We start from the raw sequence: 25,963 nt of genomic DNA on the forward strand, positions 1-25,963 counted from the left end.
CTTGCTCCAGCATTAACCCTCACAGTAATTTTTTTCTTCTTGTGTTTAAATGGAATCTCATGTATTGCAGTTTGTGTCCATTGCCTCATGCCTACTGTCACTGAACACTGCTGGGAAGAGTCTGCTTCCCTCTTCTTCACTGCGGCCTAAGCAGTACTGATACAATCCCCCCAAGCCTTCTCTTCTGTGGTCCGAACAGTCCCAGCACCCTCAGCCTCTCCTCCTAGGACAGATGCTCCTAGTCCATTTGTCATCTTTGCAGCCCTTCGCTGGACTCACTCCACTATGTCCATCAGTCTCTCGTACTGGGGAACCCAGAATAGGACACTCCACCCCTTGAGGGGTGACCTCACCAGTGCTCAGGTAGAGGCAAAGGATCACCTCCCTTGACCTGCTCACAGTGCTCTGCCTAATGCAGCCCAGGATCCTGTTGGTCGCCTTTGCCAGGAGCGTGCCTTGCCGTTGCACGGGAAACTTCTTGTCCAACAGGAAACCCAGCAGGTCCTTCTCTGCCAAGCTCCTTTCCCTCCAGTCAGCCCGCAGCCTGGGCTGGTGCCTGGCATTATCTGTCCCCAGGCGCAGGACTTTGCATTGCCCTTTCCTGAACTGCATGGGACTGCCATCGGCCCATTTCTGCAGCCTGCCAAGGTCCCTCTGAATAGCAGCACAACCACCTACCTGGTGGATCAACCAGTCCTCCCCAATTTTGTGTTGCCTGCAAACACGCTGAGGGTATGCTTGCTCACGCCGTCCAGGTGATTAATGAAGATATTGATCAGTATTGGTGCCAGTATTGATCCCCAAGTATGCTACTAGTGACTGGCCTCCCACTGCACTTCACGCTGCTGCTTACAACCTTTTCAGGCCAGCAGCTCAGCTAGTTTTTGGTCTGCCTCACTGTCTATTTATCTAAGCCATGCTTTATCAGTTGGTATATGAAGATGTTATGGGAGACAGTGTCAGAAGCCTTGCTAAAATTGAGAGAAGCAATGTCCACTGCTTTCCCTTGATCCACCAAGCCAGTCATCTTATCCTAGAAGGCTATCAGGTTGGTGAAGCATGATTTCCCTGTTGTAAATGAAATCATCCTCTTGTGCTTAACATGTTTGGACATTGCTTCTGGGATTATTCACTCCATCACCTTCTCGGGGATCAAGGTGAGGCTGACCAGCCTGAAGTTTCTTGGATCCTCCCTCCTGAAGACAGAAGTGCTGTCTGCAACTTTCCAGTCCTCAGGAAGCTCCCCTACTTGCCACAATCTTTCAAAGATAATTAAAAGCAGTCTCGCTTTGGCCAGCTCCCTCAACACCCATTTCAAATGTTGCTTATGTTATATTGTCATGTCAGAGATACTTTACAGTCTACTCAGCTATTTTTGCTACTTGTGATATAGTAAAAGTAATCATGGAATATATCCATTTCTACTTAAAACAATGAATAAATGGGTTTTATGGAATGGCGACTTCCCATCTGAGACCTCCTTACAAAATTGCTCCATGAAGACAATGGATGAAAACTTCCCAAGTCTCTATGACCCTCAGTCATAGAGTTCAAATGTTCAAGAAGACCTAAGGCCCACATACACAGATTTATACATCTTACCTGAGATTTTTTTACGGTTTGGACCATAAACCCAGAACTGTGATTCAATTTTTGGTCAACCGAATGTCAGAATTCAGTTCTGATTCAACTCTAGTTGGCGTTACTGAAACTTGGTGGGATGAATCCCATGACTGGCATGTGGCTCTCAGTGGCTACAAGCTGTTCAGAAGGGACAGGTGAGGAAGAAGGGGTGGAGGGGTTGCCCTCTACATCAAGAAATGGATAGAGTCTGAAGAGCTGTCTCTGAAGAATAGCCACAAGCAGGTTGAAAGGTTATGGGTAAAAATTAGAGACGAAGGCAGCAAAGGGAACCTTGTGGCTGGTGTCTACTACAGGCTGCCTGATCAAGGGGAGCCTATGGACAAAGCCTTCTTACTCCAGATACAGGAGGCATCGCGCTCACAGGCTCTCATCCTGCCGAGGGACTTCAACCACCCTGACATCTGCTGGAAAAGTAGCACGGTGAGCTGTAGGCAATCCAGGAGACTCCTGGACAATCCAGGAGCTCCAGACAGAGCTGGCAGATCTTTAAGGATGCTTTCCATAGAGCACAAGAGCTCTTGATCCCCAGGTATAAGAAATCAGGAAAGGAAGACCAGCATGGATGAGTGGAGACCTGCTGGTCAAACTAAAGGGCAAGAAGGAAATGCACAGGCAGTGGAAGCAGGGACAAGTGTCCTGGGAATAGGGATGCTGCCTGGTTGTTTAGGGACGGGGTCAGGAAGGCCAAGGCACAGCTGGAGCTGAACTTGGCAAGGGATGCAAAGAATATAAAGAAGGGCTTCTACAGGTATGTCAGCCAGAAAAGGAAGGCCAAAGAAAGCGTACTCCCCCACACCCTGATGAACAAGACTGGCAAACTAGTAACAATGGACGAAGAGAAGACTGAGTTACTCAACAACATTTTGCCTCAGTCTTCACTGGCAACCCTTCTTCCCACACCTCTTGAGTGGATGGACTGCAAGATTGGGACTGAGAAAGCAAAGTCCCTCCCACTGTAAGAGAAGATCAGGTTTGTCACCACCTGAGTAACCTGAACATACATAAGTCTATGGGTCCTGACGAGGTGCATCCCAGAGTCCTGAGGGAATTCACTGGTGTAGTTGCCAAGCCACTCTCCATGATATTTGAGAAGTCATGGCAGTCAGGTGAAGTGCCTGGTGTCTGGAAAAGGGAAACGTTTCACCCATTTTTAAAAAGGGTAGAAAGGAGGACTCTGGGAATTACTGGCCTGTCAGCCTCCCCTCTGTGCCTGGGAAGATCATGGAACAGATCGTCACAGAAGCTATGCTAAAGCACATGGAGGACAGGGAGGTGATTCAAGACAGCCAGCATGGCTTCACCAAGGGCAAGTTCTGCCTGGCTAACCTAGTGGCCTTCTGTGATGGAGTGACTACATCAGTGGACAAGGGAAGAGCTACGGATGTCATCTATCTGGACTTCTGTAAGGCCTTTGACACAGTCCTGAACAACATCCTTCTCTCTAAATTGCAGAGAGATGGATTTGATGGACGGACTGTTCGGTGGATGAGGAATTGGTTGGATGGTTGCATCCAGGGTGTAATGGTCAACAGCTCAATGTCCAGATGGAGATCAGTGACAAGTAGCGTCCTTCAGGGGTCCATATTGGGACCAGTAATGTTTGTATCTTCATCAATGGCATAGACAGTGGGATCAAGTGCACCCTCAGCAAATTTGCAGATGACACCAAGCTGAGTAGTGTGGTTGACATGCCTGAGCGACTGGATGCCATCCAGAGGGACCTGGACAAGCTTGAGAAGTGAGCCTATGTGAACCTCATGAGGGGGCTCATAAGAAAGATGGGGACAAACTTTTCAGCAGGGTCTGTTGTGATAGGACAAGGGGTAATGGTTTTAAACTAAAAGAGTGTAGATTTAGACTAGATATAAGGAAGAAATTTTTTTATAATGAGGGTGGTGAAACACTGGAACAGGTTGCCCAGAGAGACTGTAGATGCCCCATCTCTGGAAATATTCAAGGTCAGGTTGGACGAGGCTCTGAGCAACCTGATCCAGTTGAAGATGTCCCTGCTCACTGCCGTGGGGGTTCGACTAGATGACCTTTAAAGATCCCTTCCAACCCAGACTATTCTATGATTCATAGATGCCCAGACTTTTCTACATAAAAGTTTCTCAAATGGCTGAAAGGTGCTGAGAATCACGATGATATTTTACAGGGCTGAGCAGTTTATGCCTATCACATACCTAAAGCTCTTCAAAGCAGGCACATACGGAAGGTGTTTAATTTGGGGCATAATTGAGACAGGTTTTATAAAAAAATACCACAGCAGCCATTTTCCTGAGGAAGGATTTTTGGTTGTGTCTTTACCTGTGCAACAGATTAGCAGTTAAATCCCTGATCCTAGGCATGAGACTGAGTTCCTCCTTCACTTGAATCAATCAGAATGTTCCTCTCCGAGGAGAATGTCTTAAATACTAAACTGGGGAGTCTTAAGGCTCTTAGTTTCCTTTCTAATTTCTCCTTACCTCCTCTTTTTCAAATTGCAACAGCTGGAAAGCAGCGAGACTGTCCATTCCCAGATAGCTAGAGAATGATCCCAGAAGGTGTGGAGTACAGATGTGTTGCAGAAAAAAATAACTAGCCACTCCTTCTTTAGCTCTGCTTTTAAGAAAATAATTGCACTGGCATGGTCTTTCAGATGAAGCGTTTAGAAACCTGACTTCAGAAGGAACTCCAAATCTGTAACTTCTGAGCAAATAAATGTATGTGTTCTCATTCCAGAATGCCTAAATCACAGATATAGAAAATTAATATACATGGTTTTCTAGGAATGTCTTCTTGGCTATCTTAGGCTACCCTCTATCCAGACGGCTGCTTTTTGTGAATACAAGGAACTCGCGAATGCTACTGAGAGCTCAGACACCTTTGCACTCATTGCAAAGTCACTCATTGTAACAGAAGGTGTCCGAGCAACTAAATCTTTCTCAGGCTTAAGACAGTTTTGAAAATGAGGCCTGGCACAGCCATGTTCTGTGGCTTTTTAAACATCGTATCCCATGTGCTTATTTATGATGCTCAGAATATGAATAGCCATGAATTACATATCAGACAGCTGAAGAGAAGTGCGATTGTGGCTGGTACCTATATGGTCTGAAAGGCCAAGAGGCAAGGCATCTAAACCTAACAGGAGAATTTGCTCTGCACACTGAAATACACCTGGTGACAAGTCCTCCTCCATAAACAATTTGCCAACCTCTATCATGCATCATATGCACTGAAATCCACAAACACAGGATGAATCAAGGATAAGCTGCAACCTTCACTTTAATCTTTTTTCCTACTTCATATGATAATTGCATTAGACTACTTTATGTCAAAATTATTTGTGTAAAAAGTTGAAGTAGTTTCAAACTAATTCACCTGGAAGAAGATTTTAATGCCAGATGTTGAAACAAAAACATTGAAGACAAGCATCTTATCTGCAACAAATTTGTATTTAGTTACACATGCACAAACCAGAAATGCCTCCACAGAAGAAGTGAGTGCAATAAATGGAAATTTACAGTTCAGAAAAGATTACACTGAGACACCTACTGAAGCTTGCTACATACTTCCAGGTTTTCTGTCTTTTTTAACTTGGAAAATATGCCTGGATTTGCCAGTAAGGTCCCTCCCAAACTTGTGGAAAAAAATAATAATTCAAAAAGTCCCCAATATGTGGGAAGAAAGGGACATATTATAGTTTTCAGGTAAAGAAAAGCTTGGATCATACACTTTAAAAAATGTGTACCAGTTCAAAATAACTTTCGATGAAAGGGTCACTTACTGCAAGAAGGGCACTGCTTAAAATTTAAGCAGTCAGTAATGGGAAGCGACAGACCTCTAACAATTTAAGTCTTTCACAGTTGAATGAATCTGCACTGACAGCCAGACAAGGATGTGCTAACCTACCTTACCAGGATCTTGGTTATAGCTGCATATGCTCTGCCTAGGCCAGCAGAATCACAAAGTGCTGTGAAGATTTTTACAGAGGTGTTCAAAATCTGTGAAACGGGAAAATAAACCCCAATAAATACAATACTAAGAATTTCCACTTTTTTTTTTTTAATTCTCTGTGTCCATACAAAACACAAAATTAAAGTTTTCCCACCTGTACATTTCTTCTTTAATTAGCTGTAACAGAACTAGGTTTTTGATCATTACTTATAGTTGTTTGAAAGTGCTCAATAATTACAAATTAAAAAGATACAACTTGCATTTAAATCCCAGTATTTTGGCACTTTGCAAAACCCAAAGAGATATTACCTGATTCGCAATATAAATTTCCTTATCCATAATTTAAAAGATTTTAAGAGGCTGTGCTGTTATGAATTTCTGTTAATCAATACCTTAAGACGGTATCCTTTGCATTCATAGCGTTTTAGAATGATACGTTGATATACAACTTAATATTATTTTTCTTTCTTTAAACTGCCACTATGACAACTTTTCTTAGTACAATTCAGATGGTCAAAAAGTGAATAAATTATAGGTTATATATTTAAGCTATGTTGGCTTAAAATACTGTAGATAATTTTATTATTTTTATGACATTATTTATGCACACAAGCAATTTGTTAACATTCATTTGGAATGTACTCTATTATCATGATCCCTCCCATAACTGAAGGCTTACAGCTGCTGCATAAAAACATATGATCTTAATTTAATTTATCACTGACATCACCTGTATTGCATAATTTCTCTTTTAATCCATTTTTATTCCAATGGTGATGACGGGAGAGTGCATATAAAATTAAATCCTATTCTTTCCTCCGTCCTCTCTGTTGCTTGACCCAACCTATTACACACATGAGAAAACAGGAAATCTCCAAAGACTATCTATGGAAATCCTTTTTGCACATTTCTAAGACAGGAGTAGTGAATGTCATTTACCAGCTCTGAAGGAGGATGGGAGATGCCCAGAGACATATGACAGTATCCTGCATGCCCCAAGATGCCTATTTATACTGAGGTAGAAGACAGGGCATTTTCTATTAAGACTGCATCTCCTGTCATTGGCAAAGTGCATGGTTCAAAAGAAAACAACTTGTGTGTGCTAATGCTATGGATGTCACCATTTCTATCACTGTTTCCACTACTCAGATTTTCTAGTTCTTGAAGGAGTTTTACTACATGCAGGAGTATCCCTGGACAAAGCTCTTATTTTTTTAGTTATATAAGCTCCGTGTGCACAAAAAGCAGCATTTATTAACGTGCACTGCACTATTTATTGTCCCTCAAGTACTTCCTTATCAGTTATGTTCTCATGTACATCAGCGTTGCATCCTATAGTTGAAGGTCATTGTCAATTGAGTTATCAATGCATAAGATACGACAAAAAGAGAGTGCAGGCACCTCAGTTAGGAACTTGTCACATCGGTTCAGAACTCGCCCTAAACTGAACGCATATGCAATGTTGTCAAGGCCTGCAGCGCGTCCTTCTAATAATCCAGGCTGGTAACAGAAATGCACCAAGCGTGCAAGAAACAGTTCTTGGTTTTATATTTAACTCAGAGGACCTACATTTGTTGTAATAATCCTGCTCATAGCAGAAAACCTGCCATAAGAGTGTCAGAAGGTTTCCAAAATTTGATATACTGGACTGAAAATCACTCCCACTTTAAACTGGCCTCTGCAATATTAAACTAGGACACCAGGCCTCTTGTGGTTACTGTCTCGCACAGAAAGGTTACTTAGGCACCTAAGACTTAGGTTGCTGTACTTTTTTTCCATCAAAGATATCACAAAGCCTAAAAAGTACAGATAAAACTAAGAAAAAACCATAGCCAGAGTAGCTAAAGTAAAAAGTTGGTTCACTGCATCTCTGCAAGAGCTGCTAGAAATAAGTAAGTAAGTAAAGCCATGCATTCATATTAATGAAAAGTCTCATTTTGGTCCCAGGTTACTACTACTCCACACAAATCAGATGTTTCATTATAAATAATGATGAAATAATGATAATTAAATCATCTATGTGAAAGAGAAGAAATCTTGATTTCAGCTAACTCCTCCAGCTTCACATACTATGTAGGGACACAGAAAGGGACACATTCTTGATGGAAAGGAGCTGTGTATGCTAAAATTGTCCAGTATACATTTATATGGGGGAATTGAAGAGGGGCGTCCTCACCTATGGCATATGCCTTACCTTCAACATTCAGGATCGAAAAAGAAGAGGAGGTAGGGCAGGGTAAAATGCTGGATTAACATGTAAGCATTAGAGGATTTCACTCAAAGTCTCTTGCAATTACAGCACACTTTCAATTTTCATTTAAAATGAAAAAATTATAAAGCTTGCATGCTGGCAAATCAAGCAGAATTGACACAGTGATGTCTGCCAGAATCTATAAGCAGCCTGGAAAAAACAAATGGACATGAAAACTTTCCTGTTTATTCTCATGGGATAGGAACAACCAGTCCATCTAACTGGGCTCCTATGAATACCACATAAGAGAAGACAGGTATGTGGCAAGAGAGTATTGGGTGGGCATGGCTGGGCCAGTCATCTATTAGCTGACAAGTGGATAAATATTGGGAACACATATCATTTGGATCTAATGGAATTTATAGGCTCCCATGAAAGTTCTTCTACCTTTAGACAGATTTTTGGAAAAAATTGTTTTAGACAACAGAACGAGTCTTCTTATTAAGGTAACACACTTCTGCTTCAGTATTCTATGGTAAACATTGTGCATTAAAATGTCATCTTGGTAATTTTCTTCACGTGAAGAGAAAGTAAATAAAATGTATAACATTGCATAAAGTGATACTGAATAAGACTACATATGATTTTTTTTTTTTAAATTTGCTATGTACAAAGAGTTCTGAGGAAGGAAGCTCTTGCAATAGATTTATCCTGATCATGCTAGGCTCCATTATGAAATTTCCATACTGTTTCAAAGAGAGTTTGATACTCCTAGCAACTAGTAGAAAAAGATCATTGTATATGCAGTTGAACAATTAGAATAAGGTACAGTTCTTTCTACCTCTAAGAAGAAAATATAAGGTAAGTTTAACAAAACAAAAATTATAAAATCTGTACTGATTCTGGTCATGAATTAGTTTTTGGCTCTATGTGACCAAGCACACTGACTGTCTCCAACTTCCTACTTCTGTGAGTCCACAGTGGAAATACTGGTTAAAAAACCAAATAAAATGAAAATCAAAGTCTAATACAGAAATGTACAATAGGTTTCAATCACTTGTTCTCATTCGTGCAGGATGTGGGAAGGTGGCAGGGTGAAGACTTCAACTTTGTCTACCGTATCACAGACAACTGTCCCACATGTCATCCACTATCATTTTAGTGTATGCAGAAAATAATAAAAAAAGAAAGAGATTTTACGACTCCAAAATAGAAATTTAAAAAATCAGGAAGCATTGTACAATTTCCCTTGTTTTCTTGCTTAGCACTAAAAGCTGGATGCAGGTGTACCTAGAAGGAGGATAGCTGCTGTGGGAGCATCTATTTATAAAACCAACTCTCTTGCTGGGTCTCTCTAAGTCGATTGTGGCTCCAATTAGTTACAGTGTAAAAATGAAGTAAATAGGCTCTCCTTAAATTCTCAAACTAGAGCCTATTTTTGGTATAGATCTTGCACTAATTCTCTAGTTAGTGGTGAATTTCACGTTTATCTCCTTTGACAAGAAAAATATTAGATCTCAGGCCCAGATTTGCTTCTCAGTTATCTCAGCATTATGCCAGTGTGACCCTCCTGGGGTTATTCCAGTAATATAAAACAGATACGCCAGCTCCTCCTCCAATACTCAACATCCCCAAAATTCCACCCTTTATTTTTTAGTGTTGTCACACCTGTACTACTTTTATATACACATAAAAACATGTACACACCTCAGACAAAGGGATGTAGGCTGTGATAAACATTGATACATCTGGGGATAATGGACAAAAGAGTAAAAATCGAAGGTATGAATATGTTGAATAAAGAATGTCTATCCAACTCAACATAAGATTAATGCTACTACCAGTATTTCATTATTTTGGTAAAATACATTACTCTGACAAAAACATGATGGGATAATATTGATTTATAATACTATAACTTTTAAAAACACAAAAACATAGTTCTGCTCTCAGCTTTGCACTCAATATTGTTGTCAAACTTTATTGGAAATGCATTTATTTTGATTTCTGAAAATCTAGCTGTCTTTAGTCATTTCACAGCTGGTGAGCAGTAAAGATGCTTCTGCCTCATTTACAGATCTTGAACATGAATCAGACAATCAACTGGAACATTAGTCAAAGAGATCGCTAGCTAATGATTTCTGACAGGTGCTGCAGTTACAGGCAAAGTTCCAGCCTGGCTAGCAGCATCTAACAATATTTTTCTGGAGCCAGCAATAGGTGTTGGTGGACAGACAATGCAATCGAGTGAGACTACTGGCCTCATACCACTTAGTACCTCTTAAACACTTTCAGAGAAAAATGCAAATCTCTGACAGTCACTAAATAATTGCTTCCATACAGTCCAGTGAAAATAAAAGACAATAGAACTGTATGCATAGGCATTTTGCAGTTCAGTGAACTCTCTCCCATAGCTCCCCAAGAAATACATATTCAAAACTAACTAAAAAGTGCAGTCTTTATTACCATAATTTGAGTGGTTACATGCCTGTGGCCACCCTGAGTAAGGTCAAAGAAGAGTTTCACAATACAAACCCAGATGTATTCTTATTTTGGCCAAAACAAAGTGTGAGACATTGGACAGCAACAAAAAAATTTGTATTGTTCATGTAATATATTGATTACAATGAGCAGACCTCATTGATCCCAGCAAAATAATACACCAACATCAACTGAATGGCAAGCCGCACCTTGTTAAATGCTAAATGTGTTCAGGCATAGTGAGCATCCAGGGCAGAAGCAGTACAGCATTCTGTCTGCATGCCCACAATTAAGGGATGCTGAAATCGGATGCCATGCTGAGGAAAGACTGAGTAGTCCCCGATTTGCCAGAACTGTTAGCTCTCCCTCTTTTCCCACAACTGAAATTCACCAACTCAAATTCTGTAAACCTGAACGCTAACTCCTTGCTCTTGGCCACATCCAATTACACTAGACAGCACTGTTTTGATAAACAGGAAAAAAATTAAACCAGAAATGTTCAAACTTTGTCACTGTTGCTACAGTGACAGAAAGAATTTGTCTGGAATTGGCCAATCTGGTCTGTTCCAGAACTGCTATTCCAGGGACTTTGATGTGGGTATTTGGATAATGCATAGCACAAGTGTACATCTTGGAGGAGGGAAATCGGGGACAGGGGGATGGGGAGGGATGTAGAAGAATTCACCCAGAAGTCTGGCCAAGTCAAATATCAAAGTGGAGCACCCCGTTCCATAATATTGAGAGTATGTATGTTTTGCTTTGATTCTGAATGGATGATATGTAAATACAAGTAACTAAGAGCCATTTCAAACTTCTGTTGGCTTCCACAAGGTCAGGAGTTTACCCTGTATGCTTCATTTTGCTGCACAGGAAACTTAAAAGAGATAAAATGCACAAATGATTAAATAAATGGTTTTTGTTCCCATCCTTCTTTTTTCTTGTGTATTAGCTTCTGTATTACTCTCCTTAATTCTGGCCTTCTGTGCCACTAACAATTATATTAATTCTGATTCCCTAAACCTACAACTTTGTAGGAATGCAGTCATCATTTTATTTACTATTCTTCAGAAACTGTTTTATTAAAATAAATACAATTTTTAAAAAAAATCAGTCAGGTCCTTCAGAGCAGAAACCTATGCAAATGTCAAAACAAGGTATTTTAGTTTGTTATTATTGTACAATTTGGAATCTTTACTGCAAGAGATGTTACTCTAGTAAAGGTTGTTGCAATCTATATTTAGTATGAGAATGTAATGTTTTCCAAACCAGCCATTGTTGACATATTTCTTCAAAATAAAGCATGGCTTAACAGTCTGAAGCGAAGAAGCTTCATCTGTTACCCTTTAACAGCAATATAAGAGGAAAAAACAGTCTATGTATCCTTTCCATCCTGACAGATGTGACAATAGCTGGAAACACTGTGCCTGCCAAGAGCTTTTATCAAGTATGTTATAACAACTAGTAATAAGTGTAAATAATAAATGGCTACGATCTTATGGGAAACGGTGGCAATACTAAACAATTTTTGGTGCTTGCTGATGGGAGTCTGCTAGTCTTGGAATTCCCTGGCTTCCCAGTAGAGTTTTGGCCTGACAATAAACAACAGTTTAATACTTTATCTAATCCCAGCCAGGAGGTAAGTTCAACAGCAAGCTTTTGCAGATGTTCACATCCAATAATCTATCCATAATTGATGAAACAGGGAGGTCAGATGTAATGGTTGCTACTATTCCAGCAACAAATAAATGGTTATTGACAAAACAAGGCAGTGTGGCGCTGAGTGCTGAGCAGTGACAAGCACGAAACAGTGCTGAGACAGAAGTAGTGATGTGAATACAGCCCTTCATCTTGAGAATTCCTCAATGTGATGTGTGGCACAAGGGCCACTCTGACACATAAGCAGATGGAGGTGACTTGCAAAGGAAAAATGAGATTCCACAAGTACATAAAAGACAAAAGCAAAGGCGGAGAAAAAACAAGGAGAAAGGGGTGGACAAGACTGGAAATTTGGGTAAGTGCAATAATGTGAATTGTTCAGAAATGTTTTTTTTATAGCAGCACTGTGATCCAGATGTCTAGACTGCTTTTATCAAACTGTTGTGTCTACATGAATGTACCTGGCTGTCAGATTGCTGTAGCCTCCTAAGGCATTAATATCATACTACATGGATGTGCATGCTTAAATGCCCATTACTTCTTAGACAAAGCACCTTTAAATATTCTGCTTCATGCTTATTAGCATCTCTAGTCTATCCATGAACAGGTATTTTTAATTACACAAAGTTACCCTAGCTAAAAGCAAGCAAATAAACCCTTAAATTTGCATAACATGATGGAAAAAAACTGCAGAGATAAATTTTTTGTACACTTTCCTAGTTTAAGTTAGTTATACCCCATTATTTTTCTGCATACCTACATGGAAGTTAAGGAAAAGTTCTCATTCAACTGAAAACCTCATATTTTTTAAGTTTTAAGCCATGTAAGAAATGTAGTAGAAGGATTAATAGACTGTTTTTATTGACTGAATAAAACTTGAGTCATTTACATGCAAATAGATACTTGAAATCTTTTGCATCCATTTCAGCTAAAAGATAGTATTTTTACAGTGTTTACTGTGTAATATTCTAATATGAAAAACAGCAGAATGAAATGGTGGCCATTATTGCTATATGTAGTCATAAAAAGATTTCAGACAGAAATATTTTAAATATTAATATTACTAAAATCACTTAAAACACCAAGGAATGTTAAATCGATTTATTTAGAAGTACAATTTATTTCACGCTTTGCTACCAATTCTTTTGATCAGCTCTAAAATAATACATAAGCTGAAAGCAAAACAGCAAAACAAATTGCTTCTAGCAATGAAGCAGTAAGCTCTAGGTTTTATAGTGGCATGCTTCAGTGTTTTAACTTCTCAGGTTATTTATCTATCAAAGGATAAATTTTAAATTCCTTAAAATCTGAAGCCTGAATTAAAGCCTCCTATTCTCCAATCTAGCCATCGATGGTTCTGACCAAGCAAAGTTGTTAAGCATTTGCTTACACCTGAATACATGAGTTGTCCCCTTGAAGTCAATGGGAATAACTGAATTGAAATTTAAACATGTATTTAATAAGTAAATTGCTGTAGCTTGAACTATACCAATTTGAGAAAACAATCTAATTTTAAAAGCCTTACTTTATAGAAATTTTTTTAAAGCCTGTTCATTTGAGCTAAACTATACAAAGGAAAACAAAACCTCCCAGATTATGAATATATTTGCATTAAAGTACTGAAATTCCTCAGTTTGTACAGTGTGGATACAAATTTCTCAAAACACATAAAAAGTCTGACTTCCATAAGTATATTATCTAACAGAAGTAGAAAATTTCTTACACCGTTTTTCAGCCATTTGCTACAGCCCCGAATATAATATGTGCAGTTTCACTAATGGACATACTATTGACAGTTCTTAAGATCTCTCATGCTATTGTTTCTCAGATAATATAAGCTACGAACTAAGACATGCTGTAACTATCTCTTTCCCTCAATTATATACAGCATTTACGTTCCAAGGTTTAGCACACCTAAGCTAGAAATCCAATACTATCTAAAGTCCATAAAATAAATAACCTCTATAACATACAGCTGTCCTGCTTTGTCTTTTTTGCTCCTAGCCTGTGAGAATGAAGTGAGTGGAAACTTGTATGTCAGCAGTTATTTAAAAAAAGAAAAGTATATTTTATTAGCTATCTAAAAAAAAAAGTTTCAATACATTAAGTAGAAAATTTCTGCATAAATCACACCTCTTAACTGACAGAAGACAGTTATTAGAGTTTTAGAAACCTCAGTCAGGACAAGTGGACTAATTCTAAGCTTACACCCGTAAAACAGACACTGTGTAGCTGTGGTCACAATCTGGCTCCTACCTTGGAAGAACTATCTCCACTGGCCATACCTAGCAGAGAATACAGAGAGAACAGCAGAGATGGTTCCATCCCATCTGCTGTATCAAAAAGGTAGGACCAGAGTGAAGGCTCCATGACTGCCAACTGCACTGCTTTTCACACCTTGGTGAAAAATAGATGCAAAGATATTTTTATTCCCTTACAGAGTGGTTTAAGGAGGTTTTTATGGCTTTGTCCTCAATGTTTCAACATATTAGAGCTAAGCAAAACCTCCACTATGGGACAATTTGCTTCTTTGGAGTTCAAACATAACAGCTAGCAACAATTTCATGGAAATAATTCAAGGGTCATCCAAAGAATTCTCTTGATCTTAGGATATCTATTGTTATTATTAATGCAGAAGCATGTAAATATTCTTATTAATATTGCACTGCAGTCCCCTCCAGTTCTTTTGCAAACTCATACAGACTGTGTGTGTATGTGTGCAAGTGCATATGCGTATAAGGTAATAATAAAACTTGTCATTTTGTAATAGATATCCTGAGTCAAAATCTACACACATACAAAAAAAAGTTTCAAGTTTGGGAAACCACATTTGATATGTTAAATTCAGGATGTTTAATATATATATTTTAAATAAGGCTACATAAACCACATAAATACATATAAACCCAGCAACTTTCATGCTGATTGGGAATTAAAAACAAACATGCAAACAAAACAATGTCCTTCATGCATAGCCCCCAAAATTGTGGTTTTAAACTTTTTGTCACCAACTTGTATTCAAGAGAGAACACCAGTGGTCAGATAGCGTTAAAATTCTGAAAAGATGCTATAGATTTATCTAATGGAACATGCAGTCAAATCTGCAGCTCACTGCAGTTGTCTTGCTCTTTTTGGATGGATTAAATTTAGAATTGTAATGGAGGAGAGTCCACCCATTTATGGTGTTTTAGCAGCCAGTCTTATGGAATGTGAGACTCCTGAAGAGCAAGGTTGATATCAACAAGTTACTAGTGCATTTATTGTCATTGTTGCTATAAGAAAACACGGAAATCTGATAATCTGATTTGCTTGTCATCAAGTAATAGATTTTTTTTACTTATTTAGTTTTTTTTTTCTCATGCTGTATAATTTTTGTATAACTTGACTACTACAGTAGTCTGCAGCAGCACTACATTTAAGAGTGTTTTCTTACAAAGGCTATTCTTGTGGTACATTTATCTTGACACAAATCCAGTTTACTGAGGGGAGTTATTCTGATGTCATTTACCAAGCAAAACACAATTTGAACCACAGACTCAAAAGGAAAATGATACCATGTTCCAAGGCAATTGTAGTTGACACCATATCACCAAGGTGCAAATCTGTGTGTTATACAGAAAAGTACTGAAGGAAAATAGTGTCACTACATTTCAGGGCTACTCAGAACATTGTCCTCCTTTTTTTTTTTTCCCCCCAGGTTTTCAAGAAACTGGCTAAAGATAGGAAAATAATTATCTAAATTAAACCAACAGAAGAAATCCTCCCTTCACTAAGAATTGTTAACTTTCACATCTAAATAAAAAGTTAGATCTTTCTTTCACTTTAAGAGTTTTAATTAGAGTGCTAAATTAACAAAAAAATAATAATTAATTGAATGACCAGACATTCACCTCTTTCCTGAAGTTTCAGGCCTTCTTTAAGATTCTCAACACAAATAATTTCTAATTCCCTAATTCCATCAGTATTTGAGTCAGTATATTTTGTCAGGGCAAAGTTCACTACCAGTACTAATTGTTCTCACATAATTCCGTTTGTACTATCTTCACCAATGCCTAGCAGCAGTGGGACCTTTCAGAAACATGAAATTTAATCAGTTTCAGAATTGGCTTACTAATTCTAGACCTTCAAGAAGAAAACCTTTCTGTGTACATAATCCATTGCCTCTGTCAAGATCAATCAGAAGTGCCTACCTTCAAAGATGACTCAGAGTTTTGTCTGTTTTTTTTATTCCTCAGATATGAAAAATACGAAATTTCTATATGAGTACAGTTTTAAGAACAATTTAAGAATCGCTTCAATAACAGTGAAGCCTCCAGGAATGATGAGACCTTTTCTTAATCTGGATGCTAAAATGTTTTTTTTTCAAGTACGTGATGCCATTTGCCAAGCTGAAAATGTTACACTTCATTACTAATGGCTAAACATCACTTGTATATGAATAAAGGACAACCTGGCTGACTTAAAAGAAGGAAGTTTGAAATAATTTCCATTGAATAGTATCTTTTGATGTGTTTTGCGAATCTCCATTTAAGTGTTCCTTTTTGTAGTAACAATAATGAAGCTTAAACCTAAACTCAGTGGTTGACAGGAAAGAGTCTTGAAGCTCAGCCTTGTAGCAAAGCACTAGAATAGTAAGCAAATCTCAAAGGAATGATTCTCTTTCTTCTCAACTACTTTTCACAATGTTTAGAAGAAGAGAGGATAACATTCAGTCTACCTTTTGGAGTTCTTTTACTTGCTAAGATCTTTCTTGATTCACCAAGTTCATACATACATATGGGTGTAATCTATATAATCAGATATAATAGATAGAATTAGATAAAAAATACTGTGCATACTAACTTCAGAATATCTGTATCCCAGATATATTTACTTATTATTCTCTCTAGCTGCATGAGTTGAGACAAAATTTTCAGTTGTTTTCACACAGACTTTTTCAGAAATTAATTTTATGGTCATAAATCACCTCTGATTACTTTAATAGGGTCATTTTCAGTGTGAAGATGTCTTTGTAAGTTCATAAATTTTTTTGATAATTTTATGCCTGTGGCTCGTATATCGTAATTCTGACAATTCATGCACACAGCATTATGTCATAAATTACCACATTTATTTTGGCATGAGTCTCAGTACTCATGAACACTGCCCTCTATTATTTAAATATGTAGCATATCTGAAACACAGGATTCGATATCCAAAATAAAGGAACACTTAGAAAAAAACCTAATGCTCTGACAAAGGATGAGGACTGGAATTTTCCTGATGATTTGGCATGCAACTCTAATTGAAAGAGGAAAAAACCCTTGATGCCCAAATGTTTGAAGCATTCTTGAAAGCCCAGTTTAAAAAAAAAAAAAAAAATCCCACCTCAAGCATTAGATTACAATACCTTATGCAAGATTTCTAATGACATAGAAGTGTTTCACTTAATACTTCGCTTGTTATACAAGTCTGAAGAAAAACAAGTAAACAGTAACTTTTACTTTGAAATTATCCTAGATGGAAAACTCTCCCTGACAAAATCTATAATGTTTAAGACAAAAATCTACAGAATGTGAACTATTAATAATTTGTGTCATATTTTGTGGAAAAGTCATTAGGCTTGATTATAAACCAGATAATATGAAAAATATTATGAACGTACCACACTGCTATTGAACATAATTAGTTCTCAGGCTTTAAACTTGCACACACTTATGTTTCTACATCTGAGTAGGTCCACTGAAATCAATCATATATATAGAATAAAATTAAATCAATTTATACAGATTATACACCCAATCAAATTATGTTAGATTACACACCAAGTGCCTAGCAAATAAAAAACCTCCAACAAAACTAGTCCATTTGATACAAAGTGACTGCATATTTTTGATATAATAGGCTGCAGCTTAATCATTCCGACCTTTAATTACTGCATCAGATAATGAATATTTTGAACATATGCTTCTCCGCTCTGCTAGAAGACATGACTGAAAGAGAAACAAGTTTATATGCATGCTACTGTGTGTGCATGTTGGGGGAGGGAATAGCATGCTGAACAGCAAAAGGAACCAAGTGGCAACAATTGGAGGAAATGGTATCTGTAACAGCTGCTCCTTTCAGATTCCCCTAGAAGGAGACTGCCTGAGGTGGACCACAGCACAAAAGGATAAAGAAGATGAAAACTGATGCAAAGCAGGAAAATAACTGCTGAGACCCCCGAGTCTACACCCGAATAGTCCCAAGCTGTGTGGCAAGACCTCTTTAGCATGCTACAGAAGCTGGTGATGAACTACATATTACCATGAGGCAAACTGGCTCCTAGCAGTATTGTCTGCATGTTATGTGTAATGATAACCAGTGGTCCTCTGGGAACAGGATGCAATGATTTCATCTCCGTAAGCATCTGAGCTCCCCTTGGATACAGAGACCATTAAACTGAGAACAGAAGGGTAAATTTTAGGCAATGATTTCTAATTGGAGAGTGAAGACAACTTGTGCTCAACAGTACTGTCAACCACTGATATTTTACTGCCGTCTATATTGATTACTGTTAAGGACAAAAGGAACTAAAATTTTACCCCTTTTCCTTAGTCCCATAACACACACTATATTTTCTGAATGAAAGTACTTCATAGGTTTCTTATGTAATATTATTGGAAATGCCATTATAATAGGAAATGGCACTATATTATAATATAGTTTACACTGAAAAGTATTGGTATTTTCATTACTGTTAAAACAACATTTTATGCTCTTAACATAACATATCATTTATGTTTTGTACTACAGAGACTTTCTTTCCCTTTTAACAAAAACGCATATTACTCTCCTTACCTGTCGGGTGTTTTTGTAAGAATAAGAACTATACGCACAACCTATTATGCATATATTTTAAATTAATATTTAAATTAATACAGTACAAAATTCAAGGTTTCAGAATCTTCCTTAAAAAAATAATAATTCTGCACATGACAAAAATAAATGGAACTTCCAGATGATTGTTGTAACTTTTTGGCAGTAGGCATGGGGGAGCAATAAAAGGAAAGGAGTAGCTATAAAATGTAAGCAAAATGGATCCTCAGGAAACAGTGCCAGGACATTGAATATTTTTGACTCTTTCAAGGGTAATTTGGTCCTTTGTATATCATGGAGACTGTTCAGTCTTGTTCATTAATTAATTTCTACTGTGATGGAGAGATCAAATATGCATGCAGGCTTCTTTATTTAGCACATTTGTTTATCTTGCTGCTCTTCATCATTCACACGGCTTATTGTGACTCTCAGAAACTTAACAGAAAAGTTGATCAGGTAAGAATGCTGGCATACTTGTCAGTCAAAAAACAATGCAGGTAAACTTCAGTACAAAAAATTCTAGTCTAATCTCTCATACTGTATTCTTGGAAGAGATCACATTTCTTCTTCTCATTGCTGTTGTAACTATTAGATATAATTTTATAAAGTTATATGTAGCTTTTTAACTTGAAATATTTTCACATTCAGCTACAGATTTCGACTGCAATCAATGTGATAACAAGCTCCCACTTTCCAGCATTCAGTTGATTTATACAGAAGATAGGCCTATCAGCATCGAAGAATTTTCTATAAAGATGGTCAATAAACTTTTCAAAAAGTCATATCACAAATCATTAAAAGCATGTAAGAGGATATTTCAAGAGAGAAATCTAGAACCCCTTCTACACTGCAGAAGCCAAGCAAGCAATATTGAAACCCATGCTGAATTTACTCTGTGACTTCTATTGGCCTACTTCTGAAAAACAAAAAACCAGACCCCACAAACAACCCACCACAGCCAATAACCACAAAGAATGACCTCTATAAAACATGTTCATTAATAAAATACTGAGTCACTCTGCAGTGACAGAAAGAAACAAGCAGAAATAGAAATATTAATTATTCAGCTGATTAATTCCAATAATCATGGACAAAATGTTTAAATAAATTATTTTTCCACACAACAATTTTAAAAGGATCATGGAGGACTGTGTCTTCTCTGCTGACTAGCATAGACAAATTAAATTGATGTTTATCTTTCCTCTCACTGTTTTATATATATATGAATACAGGAAAAGGAAAGCTAGTCACATATAACCTGAATTGTCAATTTATATTATTTCTACAGATCCAAGCATGGAAACTTGGACTCTATCAGTTCTGGAATTTATTGGAACCGTAATTGCTTAAGCCACATGCATCCCTGTCTTTAGAACTAGATACAGTTATAAAAGGTTCATGAGCCAAGTCTCTCCAAGTCTTTTCCACCCTCCAAAATGCATAAGAAGATGCCAAGGAGGCAGAGAAAGGCACTGGGAAAGCTAACACAACTTTAAAATAAACTTACTGATAACGCTGTCTGTTGTTCTCCAGCAAAATTATATGCTAAACTTAAGCAATATGCAGCTTTTCCTTCCATCTTCATATCACCTCCTAAAGAAAGGATTAAAGTTAGTTACCAGCATAATCTGAACAAAATTACATTAGTACAGACAGTTCTTGCACATTCTTAAATAACATACAGATGTTTAAGTACTGTATTGTTTTTCCTTCTCCTTACCCTTGCCATTTATCTCTTTCCAAAAATAAATAGTGGTAATTAAAAATAGAGGCTATGGATTTAAACAAAGTTCAACAAGAAAGTTCAAAAAAGTCAGAGAAAATATCTTCCAGTAAGTAATGCAGCACAACCAATTTAACATGCTCTAATGTTCTCTGTCATGAATTGTTTAATAATACTCAGTGTCTTTACATTAGAAAATCATAGTAGCCTCTCTATGTATATTCATATATAAAAGTAGCTACAAATATGTAATACATCCTAATATAAAAACACAAAATATGTTGACCCATACACTTCGTTAACGTGAATCTTAGTGAAACACAAAGAGTAGATCAGGTTCATATTTCTCATTCTCAAGGCTATTTTGCAAGCTACTGTAGGCTAGAATAGCTAAAAAGGGGATAACTTACACTTGCAAGCAGTAGTCATAGAAAATTCTGCACAGGCAGTTGCTAACTGAGGTGCATCACACTTTTCCATGCCAGGTTTTATTTCACTAATACTGATCTAACAAACACTGCTTGCTGGTCTTTTTCTATTGCTCCCTCAATAGAAAAATCATCCATTCAATACTGAAGTTTATGTAAATTAATTATATAAATGCTTACTGTATCACACTATATTAAAAAATTTCCCTGCAGAACATGAGTATCCATAAAAAAAATTGTAGATGAAATTATATTAAAAATAGCCAAAAAATCAGTCTTTCAATTGCTCAATATCCATCTGCTCAAACACAATAAAGAGTGGAAAATCAACCTGAAGCGTAACTGCATATCAAGATAGCTTATAAAAATGCATAAATAAATATAGTTGCAATAAAAGGGATATTATCTACTTACAATTGTCAGGCTAATAAATTCTTTATGTAAGACACACAGAAGCCTACATCTAGTTCTGGAATGCTCTGAATATTATAATTGCTGAGGCCATAACAATGCTCTATCTATAGCACTTAATATGTTACATAAAATTATGAAAAGCCTGTAACTCAAAAACCTGCTGGTCTTTTCCAACATTCAATATCCCTTAAAAGGCTTGATGAGGCAAAAGGATACAGAAATAGTGTTTCACAGAGAAATAATAAGTGTAAAGATGCTAGGGATATAAAAAACTTTGTTCCTCACTTAAGAACAGCCTGAGAGTCTGATGTGAGTAATATCTAATCCTAATTCATCAAATACATAAACATAGATGATGGTCCAGAAGGACAGAATGGATATTATAGATGGCAGCCAGAGCTAGTGTCGATTTAACTAAATTGTTAAATATGGGCTTCATAGATAGAGGCTATCCAGATAGTTCTGGAATGGGAACTGGAGAACTCGACTGAAAGGAACTTCTAAAGCTTAAATTCAAAGAGAACAATGGCGAGTATACAGTGATATTTACTACATGCGTCAGGAAGCTATGGAAAGTGATTTATTTGAAGGGCACTGGAACATCTGCCTGGTCAAAATAAGTTTTAGAAAGACATCAGATCCATTTTTTCAATCTCTTAATTCCAAGAAGTTTTCACTAGCAACAGGGAGAAGTGGATGAGAAACTGCATCAGCAGTCCTTCTAGTTACTACAAGAAATTTTAGTAGCAGCAGTTATACTGTAGCTGTAACTTAAACATGTATTATAGACAACAGCTGCAGAAAAAGCTAAAAGCTTGTATCTGACCCACAGATGCTGCTGGAAAAGATGGAGAAGTTTTTGGGTAAATGTGTCCTTCTTCACCTGATTAATTTTATTAGCATTCTCAGTATTTGGGTACATATTCCTGAGAGAAAAAAATCTAAACAGGCAACTCACACAACAGATCTACTAATGTAAATCGCAGATAAAACCAAAATAGGTTATTTAGTGGTTTAATTAAAAGAAAAAATTAGCCAACTACAATCATATACCCTCACAAATGAAACACTTGCAATGGAAAGAATTGAATTCTTGCCCCCAAAGTTCTGTTTGGTTAAAAGCATCTAAATTTCAAATGGTGTTTTAAAATACTATTCTTCATGAAATAAGGCAAGATGAGAAATTTTGGTCCTTTAGAATTAATATAATCTAATAGAATATAATAAAACCCCTGAAATAGAAATAATTTACTAAATAATAAAAATGGCAAAGTTCACATGGGCTTAGATACCTGAAAGCTTGTTCATTTTTTCCAAGATATTTGTTTTTAGGAACTTGCCTTGGCATCACTAAATACATTTTATACTTTTCTATAGATTGCTGTGTTATACTATCTACCTGTATAGTCACATATTTATTTGTGGCAAAACTTATTTTAAAATTTGAAAAATATTTTCACTTTTTTTTTCCCCCCGTTTTTAATAGCTTAATTCTGTCTATCGCAACTACTACTCAAAGAATGGCTAACAGATTAATGTTGGACAAACATTTTTAAATTAAAAACCCTAATGTATCCGGTGATAAATATTGACTATTATATATTAGTTGTATGTGCAATTCATATGCAGAATATGCCCCTTAAGGAATACCATGAAAGGCTCTTGAATTGCTGTGTATGGAAAAAGATTATTATCTGAGACCTTCTATCCTACTTCTGAGAAGCACTCCAATAAAGGAAAAGTAAGTCTGCAGAAGTGGACATTTAACAGCATTTTTTAAGAAGCAACCATTATTAAGATTTCTGAAAAATCTGAAAAATTATGTCTATTTTCATAAAGTCAACTTGTAAGATTTGCCTTCTCTTTTCTGTTCCCCCTCACATGTAAGAAATGCTCCAGAGCATAGTATTTCTAGCTGATCAACATCTCACGTTATACATAACATTCAAATGCATATAACATTCACAGACATTCTAATTTTCCCCAATTTTAAACCTATCCACAGATGGACAAAGCTTCATACAGCCATTATATAGAACAAGGCAGCAATCAGTAGTCGTCAGCATGGATTTACGACAGGGAAATCATGCTTCACCAACCTGATAGCCTTCTAGGATAAGATGACTGGCTTGGTGGATCAAGGGAAAGCAGTGGACATTGCTTCTCTCAATTTTAGCAAGGCTTCTGACACTGTCTCCCATAACATCTTCATACACCAACTGATAAAGCATGGCTTAGATAAATAGACAGTGAGGCAGACCGAAAACTAGCTGAGCTGCTGGCCTGAAAAGGTTGTAAGCAGCAGCGTGAAGTGCAGTGGGAGGCCAGTCACTAGTAGCATACTTGGGGATCAATACTGGCACCAATACTGATCAATATCTTCATTAATCACCTGGACGGCGTGAGCAAGCATACCCTCAGCGTGTTTGCAGGCAACACAAAATTGGGGAGGACTGGTTGATCCACCAGGTGGTTGTGCTGCTATTCAGAGGGACCTTGGCAGGCTGCAGAAATGTGCCGATGGCAGTCCCATGCAGTTCAGGAAAGGGCAACGCAAAGTCCTGCGCCTGGGGACAGATAATGCCAGGCACCAGCCCAGGCTGCGGGCCGACTGGAGGGAAAGGAGCTTGGCAGAGAAGGACCTGCTGGGTTTCCTGTTGGACAAGAAGTTGCCCGTGCAACGGCAAGGCACGCTCCTGGCAAAGGCGACCAACGGGATCCTGGGCTGCATTAGGCAGAGCACTGTGAGCAGGTCGAGGGAGGTGATCCTTTGCCTCTACCTGAGCACTGGTGAGGTCACCCCTCAAGGGGTGGAGTGTCCTATTCTGGGTTCCCCAGTACGAGAGACTGATGGACATAGTGGAGTGAGTCCAGCGAAGGGCTGCAAAGATGACAAATGGACTAGGAGCATCTGTCCTAGGAGGAGAGGCTGAGGGTGCTGGGACTGTTCGGACCACAGAAGAGAAGGCTCAGGGGGTTTTCATCACTGTGTAAAAATTTATCATGGGAGCGTGTAAAGAAGGAGGCCAGACTCTTCTCAGTGGTGCTCAGCGACAGGACAAGAAGCAATGGGCACAAACTGAAACTCCATCTGAACTCAGCAAAATACTTCTTTATTGTGAGGGTAATTTGAACAGTGGAAAATGTTTTCCAGAATGGTTATGAAATCTCCACCTGTGGACATACTAAAAAACTTGACTGGATGTAGTCCTGGACAGTATGCTCTAGCTGACCATGATAATCTCCAGAGGTCTGTCTACCTACCTCAGCTATTTTGCAATTCTCTCATTTTTTACTTGAGGTTTCAAAATATTTATGTATATTAATCCTAGAATACCAGGCTGGAAGTGACCTCAAGGATCATCTGGTCCAATCTTTCTTTGCAAAAGCTCCATCTAGACAAGATATTAAGATCTACAGAAGAAATCTTGTTCGCTTATGACAGAAAACTGGTTTTTGCAAGTACTGAATAACTATGTAGAGTGAAAATGTAGTGATCCAGCAGATAACATCACTCAAATTGCCAAATCAACACTGACTAGCCAATCAAAATTAGTGAGCTGAGCTCCCATCAGTGACCTCACTGTCTGCTTATGGGTTCACTGTTTTATACTATTATTCCCACAAGGCTGGTTTTTTTTTTCCAGAAATAAAGCTTTCAGGAATCTAAAAGATTCTTTGTTGTCAGCAAGAAGGCATTTCTGCTTTAGTGAGATCTGGAAGTGTATTGATAGCATCTGTCTTTGAATTTCATAGGAAATAATCACCCAGTCAAACACTTGACAATTTCTACTTTACTCTTGGGAAAATCATGGCATGCACATCAAATAAAAGGAATGTGAAGGTGTTATTTTCCACCTACCTTCTTTTGCCATTTTTAAAGCTTTTATTAGCGTTTTGATGGCCTGTTGGTGTTCTTTATTTTCTAGCATTTTGTCTGCTAGTAATGTATAAATTCTCCAGAGATGCTCACACGCCAGTGAATTGTAAGTATGGCCTGTCTCATCCTTCCAAGTCGAACCCTCCGTTAGCTGATAAAATGCTTCATAATGCTCAGCAGCTTTCATTACATGACCTGAAAAATGTCATTTGTAATTACAATCAGTGTAATCAACAAAATTATAAAAAGTTATTAGTCTATAATAATTTTCTTATTAGAAAGTAAGTTGCAGCCAATCATTTCACAGATTTTTCAAGAATCTTCAATTTATAACTTACAGATCGCTGGAAAATACTGCCATATCTCACAGCTACCAGTAATGCTGTAATTTAAACTTATCACATTTTAAATTAGCTTTCCTTTGTAGATTCACAAGGTGGGGGGTGTGTGATCACAAGGATGCAGAGTCAGAATTTTCTAGAAAATACATCTATAATAGATTCATGAATACAGCCTTTGTGGATCTCATATTTCAAAGTCACATCTATATGTAAATAATCACAATTCAAACTGTTCAAGTTTCTTTTTCCATAATGAAAGCCTGTGCTGAAAGATTTGAAATGTGGACAATAGAGGTAAAAAATACTGTGGGGGGAAAAAAAAAAACAAACTTTATTCAAATAAATTAATTGAAAAAAAACCCCAATTATTATGCAAAGTTATTTATTCAACAATTATTATTAGGCCAGTTCTGGTGAGTTTATGTAGTAAAG

General features: G+C 37.5%; 1 protein-coding gene across 2 annotated transcripts in view; it reads right to left on the reverse strand.

The window, feature by feature from the left end:
* The window catches only part of TTC29 (tetratricopeptide repeat domain 29), a 205,263-nt gene that overhangs the window by 56,938 nt on the left and 122,362 nt on the right, over positions 1-25,963 (reverse strand). For both annotated transcript variants that reach the window (XM_075750713.1, XM_075750712.1), the window contains exons 6-8: positions 25,173-25,385; positions 20,253-20,338; positions 5,536-5,627 (exon numbers count right to left, since the gene is read on the reverse strand). In XM_075750713.1, coding sequence (XP_075606828.1) covers positions 5,536-5,627; positions 20,253-20,338; positions 25,173-25,385 — 391 coding nt within the window. The remainder of the gene's footprint in view (positions 1-5,535; positions 5,628-20,252; positions 20,339-25,172; positions 25,386-25,963) is intronic.

Source organism: Balearica regulorum, chromosome 4 (assembly GCF_011004875.1).
Source record: "Balearica regulorum gibbericeps isolate bBalReg1 chromosome 4, bBalReg1.pri, whole genome shotgun sequence".
NCBI classification, from domain to species: domain Eukaryota; kingdom Metazoa; phylum Chordata; class Aves; order Gruiformes; family Gruidae; genus Balearica; species Balearica regulorum.